The 27,754-nt window shown below is 41.0% G+C and overlaps 4 protein-coding genes across 4 annotated transcripts in view; 3 read left to right on the forward strand and 1 right to left on the reverse strand.

The window, feature by feature from the left end:
* LOC109479545 (nicotinate phosphoribosyltransferase-like) overlaps positions 1–4,133 on the forward strand; it is a 10,456-nt gene extending 6,323 nt beyond the window's left edge. The window contains exons 9-13 of the mRNA XM_019781526.1: positions 1,323–1,425; positions 1,944–2,029; positions 2,509–2,580; positions 2,898–3,005; positions 3,328–4,133. Coding sequence (XP_019637085.1) covers positions 1,323–1,425; positions 1,944–2,029; positions 2,509–2,580; positions 2,898–3,005; positions 3,328–3,405 — 447 coding nt within the window. The 3' untranslated portion in view covers positions 3,406–4,133. The remainder of the gene's footprint in view (positions 1–1,322; positions 1,426–1,943; positions 2,030–2,508; positions 2,581–2,897; positions 3,006–3,327) is intronic.
* A 3,835-nt stretch (positions 4,134–7,968) lies between these two features.
* On the forward strand, positions 7,969–10,889 carry LOC109479451 (alpha-2,8-sialyltransferase 8B-like). The gene is made up of 5 exons (XM_019781416.1): positions 7,969–7,973; positions 8,174–8,383; positions 9,084–9,270; positions 9,816–9,940; positions 10,525–10,889. Exons 1-5 carry the CDS (start codon positions 7,969–7,971, stop codon positions 10,802–10,804), a joined length of 807 nt encoding a protein of 268 aa, XP_019636975.1. The 3' UTR covers positions 10,805–10,889.
* A 4,376-nt stretch (positions 10,890–15,265) lies between these two features.
* LOC109479499 (guanylate-binding protein 5-like) lies at positions 15,266–23,532 on the forward strand. The gene is made up of 9 exons (XM_019781467.1): positions 15,266–15,565; positions 16,643–16,775; positions 17,772–17,898; positions 18,388–18,563; positions 19,224–19,351; positions 20,047–20,336; positions 21,137–21,332; positions 21,972–22,087; positions 22,601–23,532. The coding sequence occupies exons 1-9, from the start codon at positions 15,271–15,273 to the stop codon at positions 22,832–22,834; spliced, it is 1,695 nt and encodes a 564-aa protein (XP_019637026.1). The 5' UTR covers positions 15,266–15,270; the 3' UTR covers positions 22,835–23,532.
* Positions 23,533–24,228: 696 nt separating this feature from the next.
* LOC109479551 (alpha-2,8-sialyltransferase 8B-like) lies at positions 24,229–27,433 on the reverse strand. The gene is made up of 4 exons (XM_019781533.1): positions 27,225–27,433; positions 26,171–26,345; positions 25,263–25,384; positions 24,229–24,654 (listed from the first exon to the last, which is right to left on the reverse strand). The coding sequence occupies exons 1-4, from the start codon at positions 27,407–27,409 to the stop codon at positions 24,366–24,368; spliced, it is 771 nt and encodes a 256-aa protein (XP_019637092.1). The 5' UTR covers positions 27,410–27,433; the 3' UTR covers positions 24,229–24,365.
* Between the last annotated feature and the right edge of the window lie 321 nt (positions 27,434–27,754).

The following is a 27,754-nucleotide window of genomic DNA, read 5'->3' on the forward strand; positions in this document are numbered from 1 at the left end:
TATCGAACGCTTCCATGGCTTCCATAAAACGACCCAAACGCCCTACCCGCTTGTTCCCCTTTCGAAAATTCGAATACAGAATCCGGATGTTGGAACTGATGTTGTTGTATTTTAGGGTTTAGGGGCACCAACTTTTGGCTCATATTGCATTGAAAGGTGCGTTTTCTTGGGTGGGTATGATATAAATAAAATACAACACGGTGTATTCCGCATTGCCCTCGGTCCCGGCCCTCCCGCGAGTCGGATCCGACCCACGGTCGGGCCGATACCTCGGGCGATACGGAATACCCCGTGTTGTATTTTATATGTATTTTTTATTGCTCTGGTTCTATGTTTACAAATCATTCCTGTTTACTACTTTTTTTCCTCCATTCTTGTATTGAAATTTACCCACTAGTTTGTTTTTAGGACTGTGTGTTGAAATTTTGTTTAGCATCTCTGTCTGCGCAGCATTTCATCTGAAAAAGGTACTAAAAATGGGAGTATTTTAATATGAAACAAGTAAAATCTGAGATTTTATACCTCCGGGCTTTTTATTGTATATTTTTATATAGGATTTTAAACAAAGAATTTGTCGAGACCGGACACCCCTCTGTGTGAGGGGTCATATACGTGGACCAGACCGAGAATAGCTTAAACACGCCAAAGGTCAACGGTCGCGACCACTTTCACGCTCAAAGGGGTGTTTTCGGGCCACCAAAAGGCACCATTTTCACGCCTGAAAACACATATACAATAAAAACAAAAGAACGTGCATCATCTGCAGCCCAATAGCAAAACATATACCGAATCTCAAAAGAATCCGTCCACCCAAACGCGAGAAACAGCTGCGAACATGAAAATCTAAATCCCTCACAAAACCCATCCACGGAAGGATGTCTCCTCCCCCGGAGGTAATGATTAGTTTTGTAGAGTGATGAAAATGAAAAAGTGTTGGTCCCAATTTTTGATAACCATACTAACACGAGATCTCGTCTTTGTGATACAAGTTTTCTGTTCAACACAAAATGATGTTAGAGAGCAAACTTCTAGATACCTTTTCTTTGACCCTCTTACTAGTGTCATGTCCATATAAGGTCATACCCATGTAAGTCATGTGACAGATGTCCATATAAGGTCATGTGACAGATGTCCATATAAGGTCATGTGACAGATGTCCATATAAGGTCATGTGACAAGTAGTGGGTCAGAAATCTTGAAGAAGGCAATAGAGTGAGCATGAAAAAAATTGGCAAGTCGACATTATTTTGTGTTGGACGGAACTTTAAAACTGTTACTATGAACAATCAAGATGTTTGTTTTGTTTGTTTGTTTGTTTACAGCTTGTGGAAGTAAACAAGCAGGCTCGGATCAAACTGAGTCAGGACATGGACAAGGTCACCCTGCCTGGCAAGAAGAGCATCTACAGACTCTACTCACATGAGGGTAACATCTTCATCCATTCATAGATTTCATTGTTCACCAAAGGAAAACATATTGTTTTTGCTCTGTTTCTTCTTCTTCCATTCCAAACACTGACCTCTGACCTGGTCAATGACCTGAACCAGACTGTCTCTCACCATGGTAACTGGTGTTGGGTTGCATCATGTTGCAATTGTATAGTAGGAGGGATTTAGACTCCGGTCACCATATATGTGAATGTGCTTGAGTAAGAATTAACAGGGCAGACCATTAACATTATGCATTGGCTTTACAAATGTTAACTTTCTAGTTTTTATTTCATTTGTTTGTCTGTAATGTACAAATTTCTTCCATGCAGTTGATACTTTAGCTGCTGGGCGCCACATTAACTTCAGAAGTTGAAGTTCACAAATTTTCTTTACTTTTGACGAGAGGTTTAACCATACTTAATAAAACACTGTTGGTTATCAGCCAATCTGAAACATTTCCAAATATGGCATGTGCTTTCTTATGTCCATATATGGTGTTTGTCTTCCCATCAGGCCATGCTCTGATTGACCTGATGCAGCGACCCCACGAGCAGCCCCCAGGCAAGGAGAGGAGGGTTCTCTGTAGACACCCTTTTGAGGTACAGCCTCATTAGCATAAAGATGTCAATAGACCAATCCTGACTGTCCATCACAATTAACATTTCAACCAACGAGAGCATGGCAATTATCAGTTCGACCAATGAGAGAGTGGCTACATGTCTGTCAAGGAGGGTTCTCTGTAGACACCCTTTTGAGGTACAGCCTCATTAGCATAAAGATGTCAATAGACCAATCATGACTGTCCATCACAATTAACATTTCAACCAATGACAGCATGGCAATTATCAGTTCGACCAATGAGAGAGTGGCTATATGTCTGTCAAGTATTTGCATTTTTATGTTAATGCATGTTGGAAGTTTGACGGAGGTGGGTGGGTGGGCTATGGGATTTGTCTTTTCAAACCTGCAGTGGGAAGGGGGGCAGTATCTTCTAATACTAACTTTTGATAACATACTAGTATGCTACAACATATACCCTGCTAACTGGGTTTATCAAATAATTTTTTATGGATTTCAGGAGTCGAAGCGAGCGTATGTTTCACCCGGGTCAGTCCAACTCCTGCAGAAGTTATACTGGACTAAGGGAGAGGTCAGTGTTTCATACATTTTTTTTTCAGGATGAAAACTTGAGAAAAATTTTGCCTATGAAGAGTATTCTTGGTGTGTCAGCAAATATTTCAGATGGAAATCATAAGTTGTGAAAATACCATTGTGTATTACCCATAAAAATGATCAATGAGAAATGTTGTCACTTTTTTGCACACAGAAATACTTTAGGCTACACTTTTGGAAAACATTGAAGAGAAGGTCTTGCATTTGCTTGCAAATGCATTAGTATCACTCAATGCAATTTGCTATTTTCAAAACCTGCACAGAGCTAGAACAGGCACTTTTTTGTTTGTTTAGATTCAGGAATACTTGCCATCATTGAAGGAGATCAGAGACAGAGCTATCCAGTCCCTGGGGACACTCAGAGAGGATCACAAGAGAGCACTCAACCCCACTCCATATAAGGTAATGTGTCCATATAAGGTAATTAGTCCATATAAGGAAATAAGTCCATATAAGGTAGTGAGCCCATGTAAGGTATAGAACATGTAATGTCTCCATATTTGGTACTTACCTCCATATAAGGTAATAGCTGCATGTAAGGTTTTATTTCTATTATTATGAGATAAATTTAATAGTTAACATACATGCAATTCTGTCTCATAAAGATATCCCACATTTTTTTTCATATAGATGTTCTCAAAAACATTAATTATATTTCTACAGTAATTTAATTGTTACAATTGTTGAACCAATGAAAATTGGTCTTACATTTTGCTGCTTGCAGGTGGCAGTGAGTGCAGATCTTTACCAGTTCTTACATGACATGTGGTTGGACAATGCTCCTATTGGTGAGCTGTCCTAACCAATCACAGAGCAGTTCAGCCCTGGTGAAGCAACCCATTGGTGAGCTGTCCTAACCAATCACAGAGCATTTCAGCCCTGGTGAAGCCAGCCAATCCAGTGGAAACACAGAAAAACTGACAACAATACCATTAAAAGTTGTCATTAGAAATATATAATTATCTGTAAAACAAAAGCAATATATTTTAGAACAAGGTGAAAAAAGTATGTAATTTTAAGCTTGTGCTTGGGGTTTCCATGGTGTTACATTTATGTTAACAATTGCAATAATTAGTATGCATACCTTGTTTAAGAGATTTTCAGGCTAAAACCCCCCATTTATCAAAGTGCAATGGTCCCATATCAACTACTGCCTACAGAGATTGTACATGAGTTTGGACTAGTCCATATCAGAAAAGGGGTGAACTAAGGGTATAGCTTACGATTTGAATAATGTAGATGCAAAAGCTGTGCTTTTTGCCTAATCTCAACTTAATATGCAACTGGTATTTGCTTAATTGCATGTGCACATTTTAGTGAATTACTTCTCTTTATGGTACCTATAGATACTGAGTAACCAAAAAAGTGGAAATCATGACTAGTAATTGTATGTAAGACTATTGTGTATGGAATAGTCATTTAAAAAGGGCATTATGTAAACTTTTGCACCAAAATAGAACAGGGTATGTGGTAGCACACTGGGTATTGTGATTCTGGTTTAGGCCATGTTGATTTGATTCTATGGATGACATCCTCTGGGAACCCCAAAACTCAAGCGCGCGTGCGAATAAAAAAAAAGTTTTGCAAAAAAAAATGTTGCTTTCATTATGAAATCTACGTGGTCATGAAGGTTGAACAAATGGCACAGAATATGTTATGGCGAATAATCTACTCTTCGAATTCATTTCTTTACATTTTTGTCTTTTTTCCTTTGATTTTGGCATTCTACGACATTGGTATCGTTTCTAAATGTTTTCCTTGCAACTTATGGTATATTTTTGCTCATTTAGCAACTGTTTTGCACGATTTACAGTATGGGTGAAAACTTTTTTTTTTGGAAACGGCCGAAAATTCATGCACGCGCGGATGTCATCCATATAATCAAATCAACATGGCCTTACTGAAAAAATGGAACTGAATGTGAAACATTGTATACAGAGCTGGTGTATTATGTCAAAGGGAGGTTATACCAGCTATACAGATACAGTTACAGATCCAATAAAAAAAATGGTGATTTACTGTGTATTTTATTTTACATAATTCACACACATGTATTGACATGCACTGGGAATCTGCTTGGAAATTATGATTCTGTAATATTACACAAAAGAATATCAAATTAACATGAAAGTTCATCTGTGTCGGTAGTAGTCATAGTAAAATGTTGAACTTTATTCCAACACAGGGATTACACACAGAGATCAAATTTTCAATGACCACTGTCGCCTTCATCAGGATAATTAATGACCAATCGCTTCCGAACGAAAACTTGCGAGAGTTAGTTACAGAACATATGAAATAGAATATCAAATTTAATAATCACTAAGATGACATCTAAATATCATTATCTTGATTCATTTAAGTTCACACGAACTGCAATTTGTGTATGCACCTATAAACATAAAGGCAAGAAATCTTCCTTCAATTTCATCTTGTTTCCTGTCAGTCTGTGGTTATACCATTTCCCCCTCCACGTCCTGTCACTCCAATTCAACCTTCCTATCAGTCTGTGGTTATACCATTTCCCCCTCACTTCCTGTCACTTTACTAACTTCATCCCAGCCTGTGGGGAGAACCTCCAATTCAACCTTCCTGTTACTCTGTGGTTATACCATTCCCCCTTCACTTCCTATCACTTAACTAACTTCATCCCAGCCTGTGGGGAGAACTCCCATTCAACCTTCCTGTTAGTCTGAGGTTATACCATTCCCCCTTCACTTTCTGTCACTTAACTAACTTCATCCCAGCCTGTGGGGAGAACCTCCAATTCAACCTTCCTGTTAGTCTGAGGTTATACCATTCCCCCTTCACTTCCTGTCACTTAACTAACTTCATCCCAGCCTGTGGGGAGAACCTCCAATTCAACCTTCCTGTCAGTCTGTGGTTATACCATTTCCCCCTTCACTTCCTGACACTCTTTTGTATTCAAATAGCTTCGGATACACAATAAAATACACATACAGAGCCACCGAAAACAAAATGCATGAAGGTAAAAAGAGGAAAATCGCTGCAAGAGACGACAATTCTTATAGTTGACCTCCCACACAAATAGGCAATGCCCCAGAGGCGCCGCCAAAAAGCAGGCGAACCAGTTCTACCTCGCCTGAATGAACTGTAGGCTTGAGGGTCACACAAGCATGTAATACTGTGCTTTACACACAATGTGGAAGGTCGACGTCACTCTGCCTTAGTACAAAATGCCGGCTAACACTACACAATACAGTTATTATTACAGTTGCGTTTCGTACACGTCACACTTCTGCGAAGTCGACAGTAACAGAGTGACCATGCAGAACGTTAGAAGAACAGAAAAGGGTGGAGAAAACTGGTTGTAAAATCTTCGGTGGTGCACCGAGGGTCAAATAACAAGCCTCGGGCATATATGGGATGTTACTGCAATGTTACAGGTAAGTTTTACTGTAAAGAAAAAGGCTACAAAAATGGTCAGAAACACATTGTGGTCTTTCTTAAGGTCTTTCTGTGGTCTTTGTGGCCTGTATAGCCTCCGTAGCAGGCTTATAGAACTGGGGGTTTGGTGGTCTTCGGCTGTTTTCTGATTAGCCCAGTTCAAAAAACCGGGGGTAATTCAACCAGGCCGGCTATGTTGTCTATATGCAATCAGAAAATAGCACATAAAAGATCCTGAAGACCCCCCAAAACACCCAGTTTTTGGCATGCTATGGAGGCTAATTATAATTGTGGTCTTTGTGAAGGTCAGATGTGGCCTGTAGCACATTTTCGTCGTTAATAAGTCTACATGACTTACTATCTTACGTAACTGATTAAGTACTTAGGTGTTACAGATCCATTGTTTAATATGGGAGGGTAAATTTATAGCAGAAACGACCGTCAGTAAGGGTCCACAACAATCTTCTTTCCCCACAAGACAACTGAATCTCTCAATTCTGTGTCCCAAGATATCGTATTCGTAAAGTGTAATCGAGAGGTTTCCGAATTCAGCAGTAGAGCGTTGTCGGGACCCCCCCTTGCAGGCCCTCCCAAGACGATCCACAACTTCCTGTTGAATGTCTGCTGTGTGACGGGAGACAACAAAAATGATGCCACGACACTACACTAGTCTATGGAAAGGTAGGAATATATATCTATAGTTTATGGTACTAAAACATTTAAATGTTTCTTGTCAAGAATCATATATATAGCTCTTTGCTTAGTGTTTTGGTGTAACAGTACTAGTACGTAATATTCTACAACAGTAAATGTCTGGTAAACTCTAAAAGGGTAGACGTGTCGTTGTGGGCAATTAAGCATCCAAGTGCGTAATTTCCATGTTGCAACAATTGAAATGTCGTAACGTTTTCTTATGGCTGTGAAAGAAGCTCACCTGCCAAGAGAACGTCGTGATTTCCCACTCTTAAATATGAGAATTATTGTAAATTATTGTAATATTGAAATTCATCGAGCCAACGTTTTAATCTGTCGTTGTAGACATGACTCTAACTTATTAATGACCCTAATATGAATAATTTATGTTAATGTAAACAAGCATGAAAATTCAGCCTTGTACATACGTCACGGCTGCCAGTCATGCTGTTGTTGATACAAATAAACCCAATAAATAATAAACAATGAGATCAACTTAACGTGTTGACGGTGATTTCTTCTTTTCAGAAATAACTTTCCAACTGAGGAAAAACGCGAGAATAATTTTTGCAGCCACGCTTTTGTCTCTGATCATTGCGTCTTTGTTTGGGACATTTTCTGGCTATCAAATGAATACAGTGAATAGGTAAGATATTTTTCCGTCTATACATGCATGGTAACATAAATGTTATTTTTTCTGATTTTTTTTTCAACAATGCCAAATTGATACCAAAAAGATTGGGTGAGACAAATTCGTCAATAAACTGTGACCCTCTACGACCTTTTCAGAGACAAATATCCTTTGGCCTCAGCTCCAAGACTAGAAACAGTGAAGCCATGGACAAGGAACCAGGAAGAGTTTTTAAAGCTCAAGTAAGTATCGCTGATTGTACACATAACTGTCAAGACAAATTTATCTTCAGATTTTGGAGTGTGATTTTGTAAAGAAGTCGTTATTATTCCTAGATTTTCCTGTTTTGAGTAGGATTTTCCTCTTTTTACCTTTCATGTGTGAAGGTTTTGTTTTCAGTGGCTCTTTGTGTGCTTTTTCTTCTGTATCCGAAGCTATTTTAATATAGTAGACTGAGTAGAGTGTAAGGAAGTGAGGGGGAAATGGTATAACCGCAGACTAACAGAAAGGCTGAATTGGAGGTTCTCCCCACAGGCTGGGATGAAGTTAGTAAAGTGACAGGAAGTGAAGGGGAAATGGTATAACCACAGACTGACAGGAAGGTTGAATTGAAGGTTCTCCCCACAGGCTGGGATGCAGTTAGTACAGTGACAGGAAGTGAGGGGGAAATGGTATAACCACAGACTGACAGGAAGCCTGAATTGAAGGTTCTCCCCACAGGCTGGGATGAAGTTAGTAAAGTGACAGGAAGTGAAGGGGAAATGGTATAACCACAGACTAACAGGAAAAAAGTTCAAATTGGAGTAAAATGTCGTTGAATGTTTGTCTTACTGTGCAGGAATGTCTTGAGATCTATCCTGAGTCCAGGTATATCCGCTGTGAGAATCAACTCTGACGTCAACCTCATACGGCGTTGCCTTGACTACCGTGAGTGCAAGGGGGTTTCCGCATTACGTCACTACGGCACATGCGCACTAGTGGGTAGCAGTGGGATCCTCCTAAACAGCAGCTGCGGTGACGACATTGATGCGAGTGACTTTGTCATCAGGTAGGCATCATTGTTTCCAGCCAGTATATATTTCTTGTGTGTATAAATTGTTGTTGGTAAATTCTACGTTTTGTGCAGTGATCCTTTATCCTCAGTTCCCAGGCTACAACCAGTCTAACAATGGGCAAAGCAACGGGCAGAGATCGTAATTATTCCTAGATCTCTCTAGTTCTTTAATTTCTAGTTTAAAACTTTGTTATTGATTGTAGTTTATATAATAATGAAAGAAATTATCTTTTTAGATATATTACAAGTACGTTTCCATACTTCCAATTCTTGTCTAATATTGAAAAATTTATCTTTCTTATGCGCTTTAATCATCCTGTACTATAGAAACCAATTTCAAATTATATTTTTAACATCACAAAGAAACGAGAAGAAGCCGAACCTCTGTATTAGAGTAGTTTTAGAGCTGTTTGTACTACAAACATGTATATTACCTATTTCATCTGTTGACCTGTACTTAGCTCGATAAAGGTTATTATTATTATTATTTAAGCAACGATTTTTAAACTCCATGTAATTTTTTTTGTACTTTATGATTGGTAAATCTCACTTTTTGTGGGGTGTGAAATCTCACTTTTGTGGGGTGTGCCCTACACATGTCTCAACTCATCATAACTCCAGGTGCTATTTTACCTAGCATATGATTTGTTCTAAGCCAGTCCGACTAGAGGTACCTTATGCTTCATTTTTTAAGATTTAACCTAAGCCCTCAAGAAGGCTACACCAAGGACGTGGGGAAGAAGTCGTCCATGATGGTTCTGAACACTTTGATGTCTCACAAGGCGTACGATCTGTTCAACACCACGGGCGGGAACAGAGAGGCAAGACTGAGGGACATGTTTAGAACTGCCGACAACGCAATATTGTTCTTTCCGGTAAGTGTGCCGCACCCTGAAAAAATTGAATTATCCGCCTAAACCCATTATTATAACAATAGTTTTTTTTTGGGGGGGGGGGGTGTTTAGTCTTACTGTATTGGCTCAATCAATGATGGTTCTAAAATAACAAATTTCCTTAATGTACTCATTTGCAGCTGTTGCCATCAAGATTCGTCATCAGTTCAAATCATTTGCAATCATCTAGTTATCGATCCGAGATTTCAAAAGTCTGGGAAATAGTTATTGTCTTTGAATTTTGGGTGAATTTATTGGCCCAAATAAAGAAATGATCTGACGTACTTTCAACGGATCCGGACCTATAGATAGCTAGAACCTTGTTGTGACAAGCCCTAAGTGGGTTTACTGAAAGTAACAGTAGGTGGCCTCACTTATACTTCCTCTCAGCTTGCAGTGAGACTATTCCGACTACCAACTTGACCTCAAAGTCAATCTACAGTTACAAAATCCCCCACCTGCCGGCCCAATACCTACGAACACACGTCAAGCGATTACGAAGCGATTCTGTAATCTATTCTTCGTGTGTTTAGAAGTCGAACAGATTCTGGTGGATGTACAGAGGCTTGGAGCAGATCCTGAGAAGACAGGGACTGAATGTTGTCGTCGTCATGGGGGTCACGACCTTCGAACATGGGCATGACGAAATCCGGCGCAAGTAAGTGTGAATTTGTTTTAGCTTCCTCTACTCCTGCACGTAAAGTCAACTCTAACCGATGCCACTCAAAATTACATATCCACATCTGTTTTTGGCGACGTCTCAGGGAGGAGCCTAATGGTACAGTATTGTGTGCAGTTTGCAAGAATTCTAGGAATGGTACAGGCATTTTGTCCATAGGCATGGAATGACCACAGGCATGTCTCTGACCCACATCTATGCCAACATTCCTGGAAACCCTTGGGAAGACTTGTCTTTCCCGGATGGCCCTACTTTCTGTGACCCCGGGGCTCGTTCACTCAGGGGAGGAGTGCACTGTATCTGTCTAGACTTAACCAAGTCTTCCTCAAAATCATAAAATGATGGCAGTACCATGCAAACAATAACCCTAACAGCAATCACCGTCGCCATGGCGATGTATGTTTTCATTGCCAGTCTTGTTATGTTTACCTTCGCAGAATGAAAACATTTTTCCTCTTCTTCAAAACATTGTGCATTTGTTTTACAAATGTTATCTTTCTAGTTCACTATTTTATTTTGTATGTAAAGGACAATCCCTACTTCAGTATTTTCTACTTCTGTAGGATCTGGGAGGTTCTAGACAAGCAGAACACCCGTGAGATGCCTTCCACAGGTCTACTTCTGGTGGAAATCGCAATCACCTTCTGTGACCGCATCCAAGTGTACGGCTTCTACCCGTTTGCCCGCGATCAGCAAGACCACGCAATCCCTTTCTACTATTGGGACACCCCTGACAGTGATTTAGGAGCAGGACACATCCACAACTTTGCCGCAGAGTTTGAACTTCTTCGAAAACTCCACAGCAATGGAGTCATCGAACACAAAATAGGTCATTGTAAATAACTTTAAGTAGCCATCTGTAATAGTAGTGTCTTTGGTAGATGTTTCAATTTGCAACTTTAGTCACGTTTTTATGTTTACCGAAGGAAAACATATTGTTTTTACTCAGTTTCTTTCTCCTCTTCTGTTCCAAACACTAACCTCTGACCTGGCCAATGACATGATTTGTTGACGTCTGTTACCATGGTAACTGGTTGTTGGGTTACATAATGTTGCAATTTCATGTCTGCTCTACTCCTGTCACCATATACTTGTAGTACATGTATGTGAATGTGTTTGAGTAAAAATTAACAGGGCAGACCATGTCTGAAGGTAAACATTATACATTTGCTTTGCAAATGTTACTTCTCTAGTTTTCTCTTGCTTTGGGTCAAAACTAGATCTTGAGCAAATATTTCATAGGAAACCACTCACAGATACAAAGAATGTAGACTGTTTTGTACATCATGGATAGTGCAATTGTTTTGTGATAGAAAAAAGGCTGGTAAGTGAGTCTGATGAAAAGTAAGCACCATAATTTATTTATGTGAATTTGGCGTTCTGTGTGTTATAGATGATGATGATGATGATAGATACTATCAAATGACGTTATATGTATTTCATGACACGTATATATGTTATGATGTACATAATTTTGTGCAATTGGTTGGCTGTTGCTATCTTAGTGCAATATCGTAAATGTAAGTAAAGCTTTCGGACTGAAGCCTGCTCAATTGCAACTTCTTGAGCCTGTATGATTTTGTCTCTTTTCTTGGAACAAGTTTCTATAATAAATACTAGTAGTAGTAAATAACCACAGTTACTGTCTGTGACATATACTAGTATTCCTAGCCTGATTACAGATAGGATGATATGACTGGTCGTACTAGTACTCGTCTTTGACTCAAGAATGACAACAACATCAATTTCCGTGGGTCTTGCATATCAGCATTGGACGTTAAACAAAAGATTAAAAAAAATTCAGTTTCAGTTCCTCTTTTTGTTGTCATGCATACACGTGTCTGTGCTATCCATGTGTGACAGCAAAATGGAGAATAGAAACTTCAACGTAAGCGTTTAAGTTCCTCTTTTTGCTGTCATATTCGTGTCTCTGCTAATCGTGTGTAACAGTATATACTGTCACACACGATTAGCAGAGACTAAAAACAGGAACAGAAACTTTAATAAACGTCCAAGTTCCTCTTTTTGCTGTCATATTCGTATCTCTGCTAGTCGTGTGTGACAGTATATACTGTCACACACGATTAGCAGAGACTAAAAAGAAGAACAGAAACTTGAATAAATCCAAGTTCCTCTTTTTGCTGTCACAATGTCCCAAATGAAAATTTGCAGAATCACGGATCCACTACGTACAGACATGCCATACAGTTTAAGTTGAACTTTGTAGCATTTTTCAACCTTCTCAGGGACCTACTCCCAAACACCAGACGAAAACCTGAGTGTCAGCCTTGTTAGCTTTCGTCCGCTCCCCAAGGTCCGCTCCCCGCCAACAGGGGGAGCGGACGAAATCTAACAAGACTGACACTCAGGCTACAGCCAACCAGGCCGACTATCCCGATCACCCACGGATGTTTTAAACAAAGTTTGAAATATTTGGCTGGCACAGTCGAACCGTAGCCAACGCCAACCGACTCAACCATGGTTGCCGGGCGTTCGGCTAGCGTTCGGGAGGCTAAATTCGTGAATGTGAGACAGGGGCTTGATCGATGAGAAAAAACTCCCAACCACAATACAAAATTTCTAAATATTTCATGGAGGTATGAGATCTCGAGAGGAAGGTATTTGTTTTTCTGTCCATTTCTTTGCTTCATGGCAACATACGAGCGATCGCTGTTTTTGTTTACATTATATACACGTGCAAATTATTTGAAGACATATGCAAACAAGAGTTCCGAGATCTCATACCTCCATGAAATAAGGGCTTGATATGTAAATGTAAATTTATTCTTTAACTATAATGTGCGGAAACACAAACACACACACAGACACACACACACACACACACACACACAGACACACAGACAGACACGCCAAAACAATACCTCCATTTTTCATGGAGGTAACTGTGGACAAATCAACCAACCGTCACCCGCTTTTTTCCTACCATGACGTCATGGCGATGGCCCGTAACACTTTCACTTTCACTTTATTTGTTCATACATTATCATTTAAGTTTCAGTTCCTCTTTTTGCTGTCACCATTGCTCCATATTTCAGTGTTGTGACAATAACACTGAACACTATAAAAAGGGGAGCACTCTGTGCTGTCATTACATGAGGCAGAAGCAGTGAAAGGGTCGTGTTGTCTGGTACTGAGCGGCGACAAGAGAGCCACAGCCGGGGCAGACTCAGCTCTCACACCGATTCATAGTTGTGAAGAGGACAAGGTTCAGGTAAGAATGTTATCCTCCTTCGTAGACAGGGTTCGTAGACTTGTGGGGCGGCGGTGTTAATTTTTGTCGGGGAGCGAAGCGAGTTATGCCGCGGAGGGACTGTTTTGCCGCCGAGGGACTTTGCCGGGGAGAGACGGTCTCGCTGCCTAAACAACCGTCTCCCCTACCAAGTCCCTCGGCAGCAGAAGCGTCCCTCCGCGGCTTAACTCGCGTCGCTCCCCGAAAGAAAAATTAGCGCCGCCGCCGCCCCACAAGTCGACCACGTAGGAGGCTATAACAATGTGTGGTTCATAGGGGAAACCTCTCACAATACTCTTCTTTTCGTAGAAGCAAATTGCAAACGCTGTCTGCTAGTCTGGTGTCCGGTCTATCGAGGTTGGGGCGGGTTCTCTTCGGGGCTGCAGGAGTTCTTCCCCGCCCGACTCAGCTAGGTTCCCCGGTAGGTTTAATTTTTCACGATTGATAAGCCCCACCACAATCTTCCGTCGTTAAAAACCTACCGGTGGAACCTAGCTGAGTTGGGCGGGGAAGAGCTCCTGCAGCCCCGAAGCGAAAACCCGCCCCAATCTCGAAAGACCGGACACCAGGTTAAACACCAACCGACCCAGCTAACTTTGCTCCGACCTACGTACTCCTACCTATGGTGGCGGGGCGTTCAGCTAGTAACTACCCTGAATGCCAAACTCGTTTCGGGCCGCTAGCCATTTCCTTCGGCAGTCAAGAGTCCTTCGCCCGCCGGTCTAAATTACCGCTACGGGGAGACTAGCCCGGCTGGACCTTTAAGTTCTAGGGCCGGACAAATTCTCCTGATCTAAACTCCCCCATAGCGGTAATTTAGAGAGGCGGGCGAAGGACTCTTGGCTGCCGAAGGAAAATGGCTAACGGCCCGATACTCATTTGGCACCCAGGGTATCGAGGGGCCAAATACGTGAATGTCTGACAGGGACGTAAAATCCCCCATAGTTATGCTGTGCCTGCAGTACACCGGTCGCGCCGTCGCTTCCGACCGCATATGTCGGGAAACCTTGCAGTCAGATACGAGAACATTCTGGCGGATAGGAACCGCATGAACTGTACCAAGTAGTAAATGGACCGATAGATATTAGGTAGATATATTCTAATCTATGCTGATTTTAGATTGTAATTTTTATGTACTTATATTGTTTAGGTTTAAACACACATTTAAAAATGTGTGTCTTGTTTGTGTGCTTATAATGTTTTGTGTATGGGCCACAACACCAGCGCTAGCCCCCGCTGCCTGAGCCCACGAGTATTGTATTGTTAACAATTTCAATAAATCAAATCAAATCAAACTCAAATCAGTCTGATATGGTTTCGGAGTTTCTGACTGTTCAGCGAAAAATGACGAATCAATCACACTCACTGTGCTGGCGTTGAATAAGTAATATCATGAGTAATGCCATGTTTGCCGTCGGGCAGCTGCCGTCGGGGCTTTCCACGGTGGGGCTTTCTATGGCGGGGCTTTCCGCGGTGGGGCTTTCCAAGAACTACAATGATATGAGATAGCGTCATCCGGGCTTCCCCCTTCCCAGAGAACACCACGAACTCTTGTACATGCGTGCGTGACGCATTGGGTGTGACCTCCCTCTTTTTTGGTGACATTGCCTATGGCATTGTTTTTCAGCGGTCGTGTGCAATGGAGCAAATATTTCTCGGGAATATATGTCTGTCCGCTAACATTTTCAGTCAATTTTGCTCGTAAAAACGAACCGGCCATACCCTGGGTATACAGTACTACAGTACTACTGTGCTGTATGGAGATTTTCATGTATGCAAGAGAAAATACAACAACCTCTTGCTTTTTTATCCATGAATTTCCACTTTATGTTTGATACACGTTTTGCTGTTTTGTCACAAATTGCACAGGTGCATGGCTAGTTTCATACTGGTATCTTACAATCATTTAGAGACATAATGTTTGTCTTGTGTATGGGCTACAACACCAGCCCCCGCTGCCTGTGGCCCACGAGTATTGTATTTGTTTGCAATTTCAATAAATCAAATCAAATCAAATCAAATCAAAGCACTCCTTCTAATTCCGATCACAGGAAGAACAATGGATGGTCCGATAAAGCTGACATCAACACGGGTGGTGGGCAACCGGAGACAAATCTACATCTCCCCTGCAGCGGAGAAAATCATCTCCGACCTCCCGCCTCGCTCTGTGGACGTGGTGTCAGTGGTGGGACCCATGAGGAAGGGAAAGTCTCATCAGGCAAATCTCCTCTGCAAAAAGAAGTCCGGTTTTCCACTTGGAGACGAACTGACGTCGAAAACGAAGGACTTCTGGTTCTGGATCGGTCCCCATCCAGTCCAGTCTGACCGGTATCTCATGGTTGTCGACACTGAAGGTAACAGCCTTTTTTTTGTTAGGCCATGTTGATTTGATTATATGGATGACATCCTCCGGGAGCCCCAAAACTGATGCGCGCGTGCGAATAAAAAAAAGTTTTGCAAAAAAAAAAAGTTGCTTTCACTATGAAATCTACGTGGTCATGAAGGTTGAACAAATGGCACAGAATATGTTATGGCGAATAATCTACTCTTCGAATTCATTTCTTTACATTTTTGTCTTTTTTCCTTTGATTTGGGCATTCTACGACATTGGTATCGTTTCTAAATGTTTTCCTTGCAACTTATGGTATATTTTTGCTCATTTAGCAACTGTTTTGCACGATTTACAGTATGGTTGAAAACTTTTTTTTTTTGAAATGGCCGAAAATTCATGCGCGCGCGGATGTCATCCATATAATCAAATCAACATGGCCTTACTAGAACCACGGAAAATAGCAGTAACTTTTGTTGCTGCTTCATCATCTGCTTATGATGTTGCATGTATATACAGAAAATTCCAACCGTCCGTAAAATTTTAAGCATCTCTGTCAGTCGAACTTGTCCTAGCAGAAAATATGTCATGTCATATACCCTTGTAATCGAGTCATCAAATGAGATGTGCACTACTAAATCATACATACGATGTAGGAAACGATAGACAGAAAAACAATGCAAATTAGTTTTGCTGCTTTAAATGTGAGATGTGGGTAACTTTTAGTGCTGTTTGTCACCTTGAAAAAAATATCATTGAATAAATGAACGGCAAAATGTGTTTAAAGTTAATAATTTAGATCCAACACAAAGACGTTCTCTCACCTAGAGCTTTCGACCAGTCACTCTGGTCTTCCTCAGTAGACTGACCCAGTGAAGCTTGTCACGTGGCTTCTTTGAAGTGAGACGTCAACACTGGGTCAAATGTTTAACTTTAAACATGTAACTACCAAAAAAGAACTGAGACGCTTTAAACGCAAAATTAAGAATAAGTATAGGATGTAGAATGATGTACTTCATGCTCTTTTAAGACCGACGAATGCCTACTACTACTACCAAAAAAGATTAACCTTTATGATGTATGGTATAAAATGTGTTTGCAGGCCTGGGGGACTACTCTGATGAGGAACAGAAAGACAAAGACATGAAGAATCTTGTTTTGGCCACCCTGCTGTCCAACCACTTGGTCTTCAACCTCCAGGGCAACGCAGACAGCGGCTTTTTGTCTAATCTGAGGTTCGTTCATGTCTGCAATGGCAACTGATTTCATTTTTTTAAATTCTTTTTTCTATTCCAATATCTATCACAAGACATCGCGACGGCACACTCACGTTTTTCAAACTTATTTTTATGCCGCCACCAACACAGATCTAGGCAAACGTACGAACAACAAACATGCTCATTTGCACCTGAGTTGAATGAGGAAATTTGTGTAAAGCGCCTTTCACAGGGGCACAAGATTGGAGGCATGGTAGGATTCAAACTCCAGACCTCTTGGTTCCGAACTGAGTGCTTCTGTCGTAACACCACACGACCACATCTGCTGAACAATTTCGATAACCAGTCATCTAGCAGCATACTAATGTTGATGGATTTGCATTTTGCCATTCTTTGGAAATCAATAATATGTTGACAAGGCACAAGTACAAGAAATCCTTGTGAGCATATGTGTATTTGTTTCATTAGATATACTGCCTGAATTGCTTTTATATTGGGATCCCATAAATTGTGCAGTGGGACAACGCTATAGCTAGATCAATATAAAAAAGATTGCAACAACTAACGTTAGGTCAATAAGTTCGTATTTAGATGCAGGGCTCGAAATTCATTTTTGGGAATAGGTGCACTGGTGCACCCAACCTGAAAAATTAGGTGCACAAAAATTTTTTGGGTACACCATATAAAACAAAACTTAATTACAGATCTTACTGCTCCTCTTCTGAGCTAGAATCTGAAATAGGAGCTAACTTTAAAATCTCAAACAAGTACTACAACAAAAATTTCATTATTTTTCTGACACTTAGATGCCAAGAATATCCTGCATACTATTATACATTGTACATTTGATAAGTACAAAAAATTCCTACAGAAACATTTGGGTGCACTGGTTCACCCACAGAAATAAATTGGGTGCACAGCTCCAATTGGGTGTGCACTAAGGTGCACATGCACCCAGTATTTCAAGCCCTGTAGATGTGTACAGGTGCGGTACAGTTTCTTCTTCGATTTCAGGCTGATGGGGGATCTGGCAGACTGTATCCGTGTTCAAAAAGACGGCAGCGACGAAGGAAACAACCTTGGCGAGCACTTCCCCGAACTGTGGGTCGCCATACAAGACGTGCACCTGAAATTACCACAGGTAAGTGTCGTGTGGTATATATAGATCTGCTAGAATGTCGAGTTTGCTCTTCAAGTTCATTGAAGTATATTCTGGAATATAGAAACTGATGGTCTAGTGTGTCAATTAACAAGACAGGCAATGAAAACATACATTGCCATGGCGACGGTGGTTGCTGTTAGGGTTATTGTTTGCATGGCACTGCCATCATTTCATGATTTTGAGAAAGACTTGGTACCTCTTAAGTCTAGACAGATACAGTGCACTCCTCCCCTGAGTGTATAGTGAACGAGCACCGGGGTCACAGAAAGTAGGGTCATCTGGGGCAGACAAGTCTTCCCAAGGATTTCCAGGAATGTGGGCATAGATGTGGGTCAGAGACATTCCATTCCTGTGGACAAAATGCCTGTACCATTCCTAGAATTTTTGCAAACTGCACACAATACTGTACCATTAGGCTCCTCCCTGAGACGTCGCCAAAAAGTGATATTCGTCCTCAATACATTGCAGACAAACGGAAGACGCCTGACCCCAGATGAGTACTTGGATGACATGTTGAAGCCGAAAGATGGCCACACAAAGGCGGTCCGCTCCCACAACGACATGACGGCCGCGGTGAAGGCTTTTTTCCCAAAGCGGCATCTCCGACTGATTCCTACACCTTCCGGAGAGCCGGATGTCTTGAGGTATGCACCTTTTTCCTTTTATAAATAAGATTGAACTGTGATTGCCAACACAACAAAACTGGACTCACCCAAATTTTCGACTGTACAACTCCAGTGTTTGTCAAGGAATGAACAATCCGCCGCTTCTGTGACATCACACAGATAACACACGTGACTCCGTGAGCAGTGGATCATAGGTTGCAGAAAGTCTGTGGCGCCCCCCGTCTCCGTTGAGGGATGGTTGTGATGCCCTCGTGCGACACTTTTTTCCTTTTATTTACTTCAATTTTCACCTCGAAACAAGGCTCATACGAACCACTTACATGTTTTGGGTTACAGTAAGGAACTGTAGAGACAGATGTTTGTTCACCCTAGACTTGAAAAGTTTAAGGTTGTACTCATTTGGGAAGCACACACAAGGAAGGGAAGCTTGTTCCATAGTGATCTAGTTCTAGGAAAGAAGCTTTCAGCTTAGAACTTTCTCTTGATCATGAGAAATGGAGTATGGAGGAATAGATATAAAGGGTGATTCGCTTCCGTAGTACTGTAGTTGCAAAACGTGTCCTGGCTGGAACGTTTTCCACGCATAATAAAAGATATTTCTGATAGCCATCAATTTCTTTAAACAAGGTTAGAGAAGACGACTGCATATTGTAGACATCTTTTTGTTTTTAATTTCAGCAACCTTGACAAAGTACAGGACGGTGATCTGAAGAAGGATTACAAAGATGCTGTTGACAACTTCACCCGTGAGATCTGGAACTCCGGCCAGGTCAAGAGGGTGAAAGGAGATGACATCAAAACCACAGGTATGGAATTTGACGTGGTTCTGAATTTCTACTACTACTACTACTACTATTACTACTAGTACTACAGTAACTACTACTACTACTGCTGCTGCTGCTGCTGCTGCTGCTGCTGCTGCTGCTACTGCTACTACTACAGTAACTACTACTACTACTACTACTACTGCTGCTGCTGCTGCTGCTGCTGCTACTACTACTACTACTACTACTACTACTACTACTACAGTAACTACTACTACTAATACTGCTACTGCTACTGCTACTGCTACTGCTACTGCTACTGCTACTGCTACTACTACTACTGCTACTGCTACTACTACTACTACTACTACTACTGCTGCTACTGCTACTGCTACTACTACTACTACTACTACTACTACTACGACTACTACTACTACTACTACTAATACTGCTACTACTACTAATACTACTACTACTACTACTACTACTACTACTACTACTACTACTACTACTACTGCTACTACTACTACTACTACTACTACTGCTACTACTCATGAATATTCCAAGTATGTCTGATTCCACGATCCTATGAACTCATTTTTGGGTCGATTAAAAGCCAATTTCAATATTGCACGTAATACATTCTAGTGGAGCGAGGAGTTTAGCAATCTGACAATGTGGGGAATGCTGCTATTGTAGAAGCGAACAGTCAATGAAGTTCTCTCTGTATCTTTTAGGTCTTCTCCATATCATGCAGTACTATGTCAACGCCATCAACGACCCGAACGCCATGCCGTCTGTCCTGGGCGCATACGAGGCCATGGCAGAAGGCGAGTGCCGTCGGGCTTCAGAGGAACAGATCAAGACCTTCCAACAGACCGCTGAGAAGACGGTGAAGCCACTCATGCCAACTGACGAGGCGACCTGCAACAGCAAAATCAGGGCTGCCATGGAGAATGCAGTTACCAAGCTGTCTGCAGATGTGGGGAAGTGGGACAAAGGCGGAACATGGAAGAAATCTCTGCAGGTGAATATATTTTATCAGTTGGCTGCACCAATCGTATTGGATTGTGTTACATAGTGTATTGAAGACCCAGTGCAAAGTAGAAGATATAATGAGCATAAGGTCGCAGTATAAACCTGTGGTGAATGGTAGAGAATTGCGTCAGGGTTGAGACTGTAAAAATTGAATTATTATGTTTCTAATTCGGTAGATTTGCTTCTTGCTACTGTCACTGCCTAGTACTGTGTGTCGGCTGCAGTTCACATGACTCCCGCATAGCGCTATTAAAAGATGGTTTGACGAGGAAACGAGCCGACAAATTTGTGCTGACACATTTTTAGATGTACCCTGAGCCTAAACATTCAATTTTTTGTAGCTTGCTTGTGCACCCTACTATAAATTTTGAAGCGTTGAACCTTCTCACTTCGGGCTTCTTAACTATAGAAATCCCCATAGGACGAAAACTGTGTTCTGCTACCTTAGTAGGTAGGCATTTCGTCGGTCTTATAAGACCATGAAAGTACTTCATCTACACCATGTACTTATTCTTGGTTTTGCGCTTAAAGCGTCTCAGTTCTGCCGAGAGTCTCTGTTTTTCTTCCCCCCGATGTAAGCCCTGTTTGTTTGTGTTCTGTTTGTTGCTAGTGTCTCCCATGTGTTACCATAACAGTGGATGCTAAAGTGAAACTAATGCTGTGGCCTGTTCCTAAATTTCATCTTGCTCCCTTCAAAAGTGTGTTCTGCTAAACGGTTGATGAAGCTGAGGTGATGCGGAGTTATGTGAAACTAACTCGCAGTTCTGTGGTCTGTTCCTTTCATGTTAGGGTAAACTCGAGAAGGAACGCCTTGCCTTGATCAGTCTTAACAGCGCCAAGTCTAAGGATCTCTGCGAGAAAATCATCAAAGAAGTCGACCAACCCATCCGACAGAAAGTGGGGAGAGGTGTCTACAACAGAATCGGTGGATTCAATACATACGTACGGGACACGGATGCTGTGTACAGCGCCTACAGGCAAAAAGGTGAAATATCCTTGCATGAAATGGTGCAAATACTATTAAAGAACAAAAATATATTATTTCATTCAAGGACTGTGCGTGGCAACAGAGTTTTGAAGGACAGACACAACTCCATAAAGTCAGAACATAGTTTTACGCGTTTGGTTTTTGGCGACGTCTCAGGAAGGAGCCTAATGGTACAGTATTGTGTGCAGTTTGCAAGAATTCTAGGAATTGCGCAGGAATTCTGTCCACGGGCATGGAATGTCCACAGGCATGTCTCCCAGCTCTGTTTGTTGACAAACCCACATTCCTGGAAACCCTTGGGAAAACCCCCTGATGCCCTACATTCTGCCCCGGATGCCCTACATTCTGTAACCCCGGGGCTCGTTCACTATACACCCAGGGGAGAGGAGGGGAGGTTACCACAGCTTTCTCAAAATCCTGGCAGTGCCATGCAAACAATAACCCTAACAGCAACCACCGTCGCCATGGCAATGTATGTTTTCATTGCCAGTCTTGTTGGTTATTCTACCCAATTTATGGAGCGAGGTACCGTTTTTTGTAACGTTACACACTTTTGTCAGGTTTTTGTGCAGTTTAGATACGAGAGCACTTATTTCTAAGGGACGATCTCTGATGTAATTGTTGTTGCATATCTAGCTTCTGGAAAAGGCCCAGCGGTCGAGAAAGTACTGGAGACATTCCGCACTACAGAGACGACAAGAAGGAACACCATCAAGGACACAGACAACAAGCTGGTGGCGGAAGACCTTCGGGTAAAGGAAGAACAGAGAATTTAATTAATAATGCTCTATTCTTGTAATACAATGGCCATTGACCACTGTGTCATAGTACAATGCTGAACTTTATTCTGACACAACGGGTACACAGAGATCAGATTTTCAACGACCACTGCAGCCTTCATCAATAAATGACCAATCACGTCCAAACGTAATCTCGCGAGAGTTGGGGTTACAAACACATGACCTTATTCACGCGAGACTACTGATACGTGACGTCAAGAATTGATCAAACGTTTCAGGTAGTTCATATCGTCCGCCGTCTCTATGAAGTGATGGCCGGGGTGTCCTAATATATATGACCTCCTTGATACCTCCTAAAACCCAATGACCACTGTCATTAAATGTACATCTGTCATGCAATATTATCAACAATTATTATCTCTTGCACATAGTTTACGTAAGTTGGACAGTATTTTCGAGGATAGCCGGCAAATGTCCTCAATGCATATCACTACGTTGTACTAACCTTTGATTATTTGTCGATAGAAACAAGAGGCTAAGGCAGCAGCAGAAAGAGCCGCTGAAAAGGAGAGACTGGCAAGGGCTGAAGCAGCGAGGGCCGAGGCTGAGAGAGCTGCGGAAGCAGCGAAGCGACGGGCCGCAGAGGAGGAAGCGAAGAGACAGGCAGCTGAAGCTGAAGCTGCCAGGCAGGCACAGAGGGCGGCGGAGGAAAGGGAACGGAGGCACCGAAAAAAGAAGAAGTTTTTAGGAATCTTTTAGACGAGGTATTGCCTATCTCGTTCAGTATCTGAGTAGGATACTGGTAAAAACAAAGAAAATAGAAGCGTGCTTTGCAGTATTATCATGTGGGAGAAGGTTTGCACAAGAAAAGTTAGTGGTGGCTTTTAATAATTGTGATTAGCTTGTTATCATCGTTTCTGAAGGCGAAGAAAGGTTCTTCAAAACATGCAAGGCTTATGGTGTATTCAAGTATATGCATATTATAGCATGTGGTACAAATGTACTGTATAAAAGTGACTCTTGTCTGTAGGCAAAGGCATTATGTAGTGTGTCTAGAATACAGCGAACGCGAATGTGTCGTCTTGAGGTCGATAACATTGTCATATAAAACTCAACAATATCAAGCACTGTTCAAGTCATGGTTTCAAACTACATGTTCGAAAATAGGTTCTGTTTATTGGTGAAATTTCACAAATAATTTCTGTCATCGAAAGTGTCAATCTACAGATATACTAACTGTCGTGGTTCACTCCATGTTTCACTGTGTTAAAATTTCTTCTAAAAATACGTCACTAGCATAAGAAGAAGTACTTTGGGGCTAATATAGTTTCACTATTACACTGGCTTTAATAAATGCATTGTAATGACGATACCAAGATGTCTGTCATACGTAGTAGAGATTTTACACCAATAAAATCGTGTAGAACCAAGCGGCTCCCCTGGCGGTCAATCTCATATTGCACCTTCAAGTAACACACTTTCAAATATGAAACTGCGAAAGGACAACGCGATCTAATCTCCAAGCAGATCCTACGGTGGCAAGGCATTGCCCATTGGCCAGAGGAGTGTCCATTAGCCACCTAGATCGCTTCAGTGGCTAATGGACACTCCTCAATGGATACTGCCTTTCCACCGTAGGATCTGCTTGGAGATTAAATGCGATCTATGGATAGCAAAACAGAGAAAACACAACGTACATTTGGTTCACAAAATAGAATTAAAATTTGGATCCGTTAGCTCTTCAGGACGTGATAATTTATTCATCTTTTGGAAAAATGAGAAGTAAACGGGCTACTTATATTATGATCTAATGTCCAATTTCCAATTTTATTGTTCATGGAATTTCTTCAGCTATTTTGTTAAAGGGTGCAAGAGCCCAAAATCATATTTAGTCAAAAATATGTATATCAATAAACGTAAAAAATAATAACTGTTAGATAAAAACCGAGATAGCTATATTATTTATATTAGGACCACAATTACAAGTTATAACAAAAAGGTAATATTTGCAAAGCAAATGCATAATGTTTACCTTCGCCATATGGTCCTCTCTGTTAATTCTTACTCAAACACATTCACATATATGGTGACCAAATCCCTCCTTCTATAAAATTGCAACATTCTGGAACCCAACACTAGTTACCATGGTGACAGACGGTCTGGTTCAGGACGTCATTGCCCAGGTCATTGTTTGAAACGGAAGAAGAAGAAACAGAGTAAAAACAGAGAAAAAACAATGTTTTCCTTCGGTAAACAGAGAAAAAACAATGCTTTCCTTCTGTAAACTTAACTAACAATGACCTATTCTGTGCTCAATGACTCCATTATTGTGGAGGGTTCGGAGAATTTCAAACTCAGCGGCAAAGTTGTGCGTGTGCTTCCGCTTTAGAACACTGTTGACGGACGTGACGTCATCCCAGTAGTGGTAGGGGACGGTGCGGTTTTGCTGATCGCGCGCAAACGGGTAGAAGCCGTACACTTGGATGCGGTCACAGAAGGTGATGGCGACTTCCACTAGCAGTAGACCTGTCGACGGTCTGTCGTCACTGTTGTGATGCTTGTCCAGAACATCCCAGGCCCTAAAGATATAGAAAACATTAGAGTGGGTATTTTGTTAGTTTGTTTGTTTGTTTATTTATTTATTTATTTATCCAGGAGAACACATGTCGCCTGACGGCGATTTTCAAAGGTTCCTGGGGGGAAAACCCCAAATTTTTCACTTCATGTAGACAAAATACTGCTCTGTTTATTCTTTACTTAAACGTATTTTTATATATGGTGACCAGCCCGTCCGTCTGTCCTGTCACTTGCTACATAATGTAATCCAACACCAAAGGGTTTCTGCTACAGCACCAGTTACCATGGTGACAGCCTGGTGTATCTGGTTGGCCTTTTGTTTGGAACTGAACAATCATTGGACAAGGGATTTGACCTTACTTCAAATACGTGTATTTTACCCGTTGAAGACAGACAAGCATAGCCCTTACAACAGACGTCTGCCGAAGTGCTATACATAATATATTAAGTTCTGCCGACGTACTGAATTTTTATTATTGTTTTTTGTTTCTTTTTTTTAAGTCTGGGAGTATTTTGCTATCAAAAAGGAGTCAGGTACTAGTATCTTATCTATGTATCCTAGATAGATGCAGGAAGGAGGCGATATTATGAACAAGAGATCCACACTTACTGACGACGCATCTCGTCATTGTGAAAGGCGGTTACCCCCATGACGACAACAACATTCAGTCCCTGTCTGCGCAGCATCTGTTCAAAGCTTTTGCCGCGTTGTAAATGATGTGTGGTCGACTTCTAAAATACAAAAATAAAAAATAAAAATACTAGAAACGTAACATTTGCAAAGCAAAAAAAATGCAAATGCATAATCTTTACCTTAGCATTTAGTCTGCTCTGTTAATTCTTACTCAAACACATTCATATTATATGGTGACAGGAGTACAAATCCCTCCTGCTATAAAATTCCAACATGATGTAACACAGCACTAGTTACCATGGTGACAGACGTCTGGTTCAGGTCATTGACCTTAAGCTTATTTGTTTGTAGAAGAAAAAGAAAAAGAAACTGAGCAAAAACAGTATGTTTTCCTTCAGTAAACATAATAAAAAAAGTTATACGACACAATATTGAACAATATTGATGCAAAGAGAAAGCCCGAATTCAAAATTATTGACTTAGCATAGCAGAGGAAAGAAGCAAAAAAGCAGCAACAGTCATAGCAGTTACAAACGATCGGATATCATGATAAGATAGGCAAAATACGAACAGAATTCGCCTTGTATAATGTAACTAGCGTCGACGTAAAGCAGCTGCCATAATGTTGGAAGGTGAAATTATATTGTTTCTATTCAAAGAATTCAATGTTTTAGGTTGCAGCTATATACTTGAATGCAGAAAGTCTGTGAATACATATCTTTTGGTACGTGCATATACTTGTTACAAATTATTATAGTTGCTAATAACTTGCTATTATGATGATGATATAGTTGTTACATGTTATGTTTGCATACATGCTATATGTAATGTGCGTTTTGCAAGGCCCCATTTCAAAGCATTTCTATGAACAAACAAATACTTACTGGAAAGAACAATATCGTATTGTTGGCTTTCTGAATATCCTTTTCCTTAAGTTTTCCTTCCCCTGCTCCTTGGAGGAATTCGTAGATCCTTAGAGACATGATAGTATTGAGAACCATCATTGAAGACTTCTTTCCCACGTCTGTGGTGTAGCCTTCTTGTGGGCTTAGGTTAAATCTAGAAATAAAGGATTATGTTTATACTGTTAACCTTTTGCACACTGAAGGTAGCCGTTTGACTACCAATTTCCATTGATTATGGGGTTAGGCAGCAGGAAGAAGGTTAATGAAATGATACCAATAAGCTACCTACATGCAAAAGTCATTAACGTCCGTTCATCCCTCATTGAGTTATCCTTCTCCAAAGTCTCTAACAAACATTACCCCTGCAGTTCCAACAAAAGCTACTAGAGCGGCGCTTATACTATACTGTGCAAGCCCAACAGTCCAAATGTCACCCAAAAGTTATAACCATGTCCAGAACAAAAAGAAAACTAGAATAATGTTTACCTTTACATTTTAATGGTCTGCTCTGTCAATTCTTACTCAAACACATTCATATATGTGGTCAGACAGGAGTATAAATCCCTCCTACTACAAAATTGCAACATTGTGTAACCGAACACCAGCTGTTACCATGGTGAGAGACGTCAACAAATTAGATCATCGGTCAGGTCAGAGGTCAGTGTTTGGAACGGAAGAAGAGGAAACGTACATGTAGCAATATGTTTTCCTTCGGTAAACATAATAATGCAAACATTCTCTTGAGATTATATATTAGAAACAAAAAGATTCTAACTGTATGTGTCTTCTGGGATGGGAGGATTGTTACTCACGCGAGATCTCATGTATTTTTAAATGTCTTGTAAAATATTTTTCTTTCATTGTAAAAGTGGCTGCGAGAATATAAGTTGTACCTAACTTGAGTTCGCAGTCACTTAGTCCATGTCTTTTCATTTGTAATTCTCATTGAGTTTTCTGAAATAAAAAAAAAAAAAAGAAATGTGATAGCACACATGAAAATATAATTTTATTTTAATCGTAAAATAAGTCCCACCTGATGACAAAGTCACTCGCATCTATGTCGTCACCGCAGCTACTGTTTAGGAGGATCCCACTGCTGCCCACCAGTGCGCATGTGCCGTGGTGACGTAATGACCGAGAAAGCCCCCGGCACTCCCCGTAGTCAAGGCAACGCCGTTTGAGTTTAATGTCTGAGCTGACTTTTACTATAGTCATCATCTGCCCCAAACTGGATTTCAAGACTTTCCTGACGAAAAATACAAACATAAACAAGAGTTCCACGATCTCATACCTTCGCCAAATGATGTTAACCCTTGCGGGTGACGAATTATACAATTTTAATCATTGATTTTGTAAATAAGAGCCTCATTTGCATGGATTATATCAGTTGATCATATTCTCCATCCAATGACGGCCTTATCATAACAAAAAGGCTATTATAGCACTTCCTCATAAATTATGCAAATGAGGTCATGATTTGAATAAATTATGTTTATTGATGTTCACCTTTACTTAACTTCCAAATGTGGCAAGTATGAAATTCGGGGTGCAGCAGTTACAACT

This window comes from Branchiostoma belcheri, unplaced genomic scaffold (assembly GCF_001625305.1).
Source record: "Branchiostoma belcheri isolate BF01 breed outbred unplaced genomic scaffold, Haploidv18h27 scaffold49, whole genome shotgun sequence".
Lineage (NCBI taxonomy): Eukaryota > Metazoa > Chordata > Leptocardii > Amphioxiformes > Branchiostomatidae > Branchiostoma > Branchiostoma belcheri.

Bases quoted from the DNA above. Each gene is read 5' to 3' on its own strand.
- LOC109479451 (XM_019781416.1), top strand. The intron at 9,271-9,815 runs GTGCCGCACCCT...TCGTGTGTTTAG, and splicing joins TATTGTTCTTTCCGGTAAGT to AAGTCGAACAGATTCTGGTG. The intron at 9,941-10,524 runs GTAAGTGTGAAT...CTACTTCTGTAG, and splicing joins CATGACGAAATCCGGCGCAA to GATCTGGGAGGTTCTAGACA.
- LOC109479551 (XM_019781533.1), bottom strand. From the start codon at position 27,409: ATGATGACTATAGTAAAAGTCAGCTCAGACATTAAACTCAAACGGCGT. The intron at 26,346-27,224 runs GTGGGACTTATT...CTTTATTTCTAG, and splicing joins GCGAGTGACTTTGTCATCAG to ATTTAACCTAAGCCCACAAG. The intron at 24,655-25,262 runs GTAAGTGTGGAT...CTATATCTTTAG, and splicing joins AATGACGAGATGCGTCGTCA to GGCCTGGGATGTTCTGGACA.
- LOC109479499 (XM_019781467.1), top strand. From the start codon at position 15,271: ATGGATGGTCCGATAAAGCTGACATCAACACGGGTGGTGGGCAACCGG. The intron at 18,564-19,223 runs GTATGCACCTTT...TTTTAATTTCAG, and splicing joins GGAGAGCCGGATGTCTTGAG to CAACCTTGACAAAGTACAGG. The intron at 19,352-20,046 runs GTATGGAATTTG...TGTATCTTTTAG, and splicing joins AGATGACATCAAAACCACAG to GTCTTCTCCATATCATGCAG.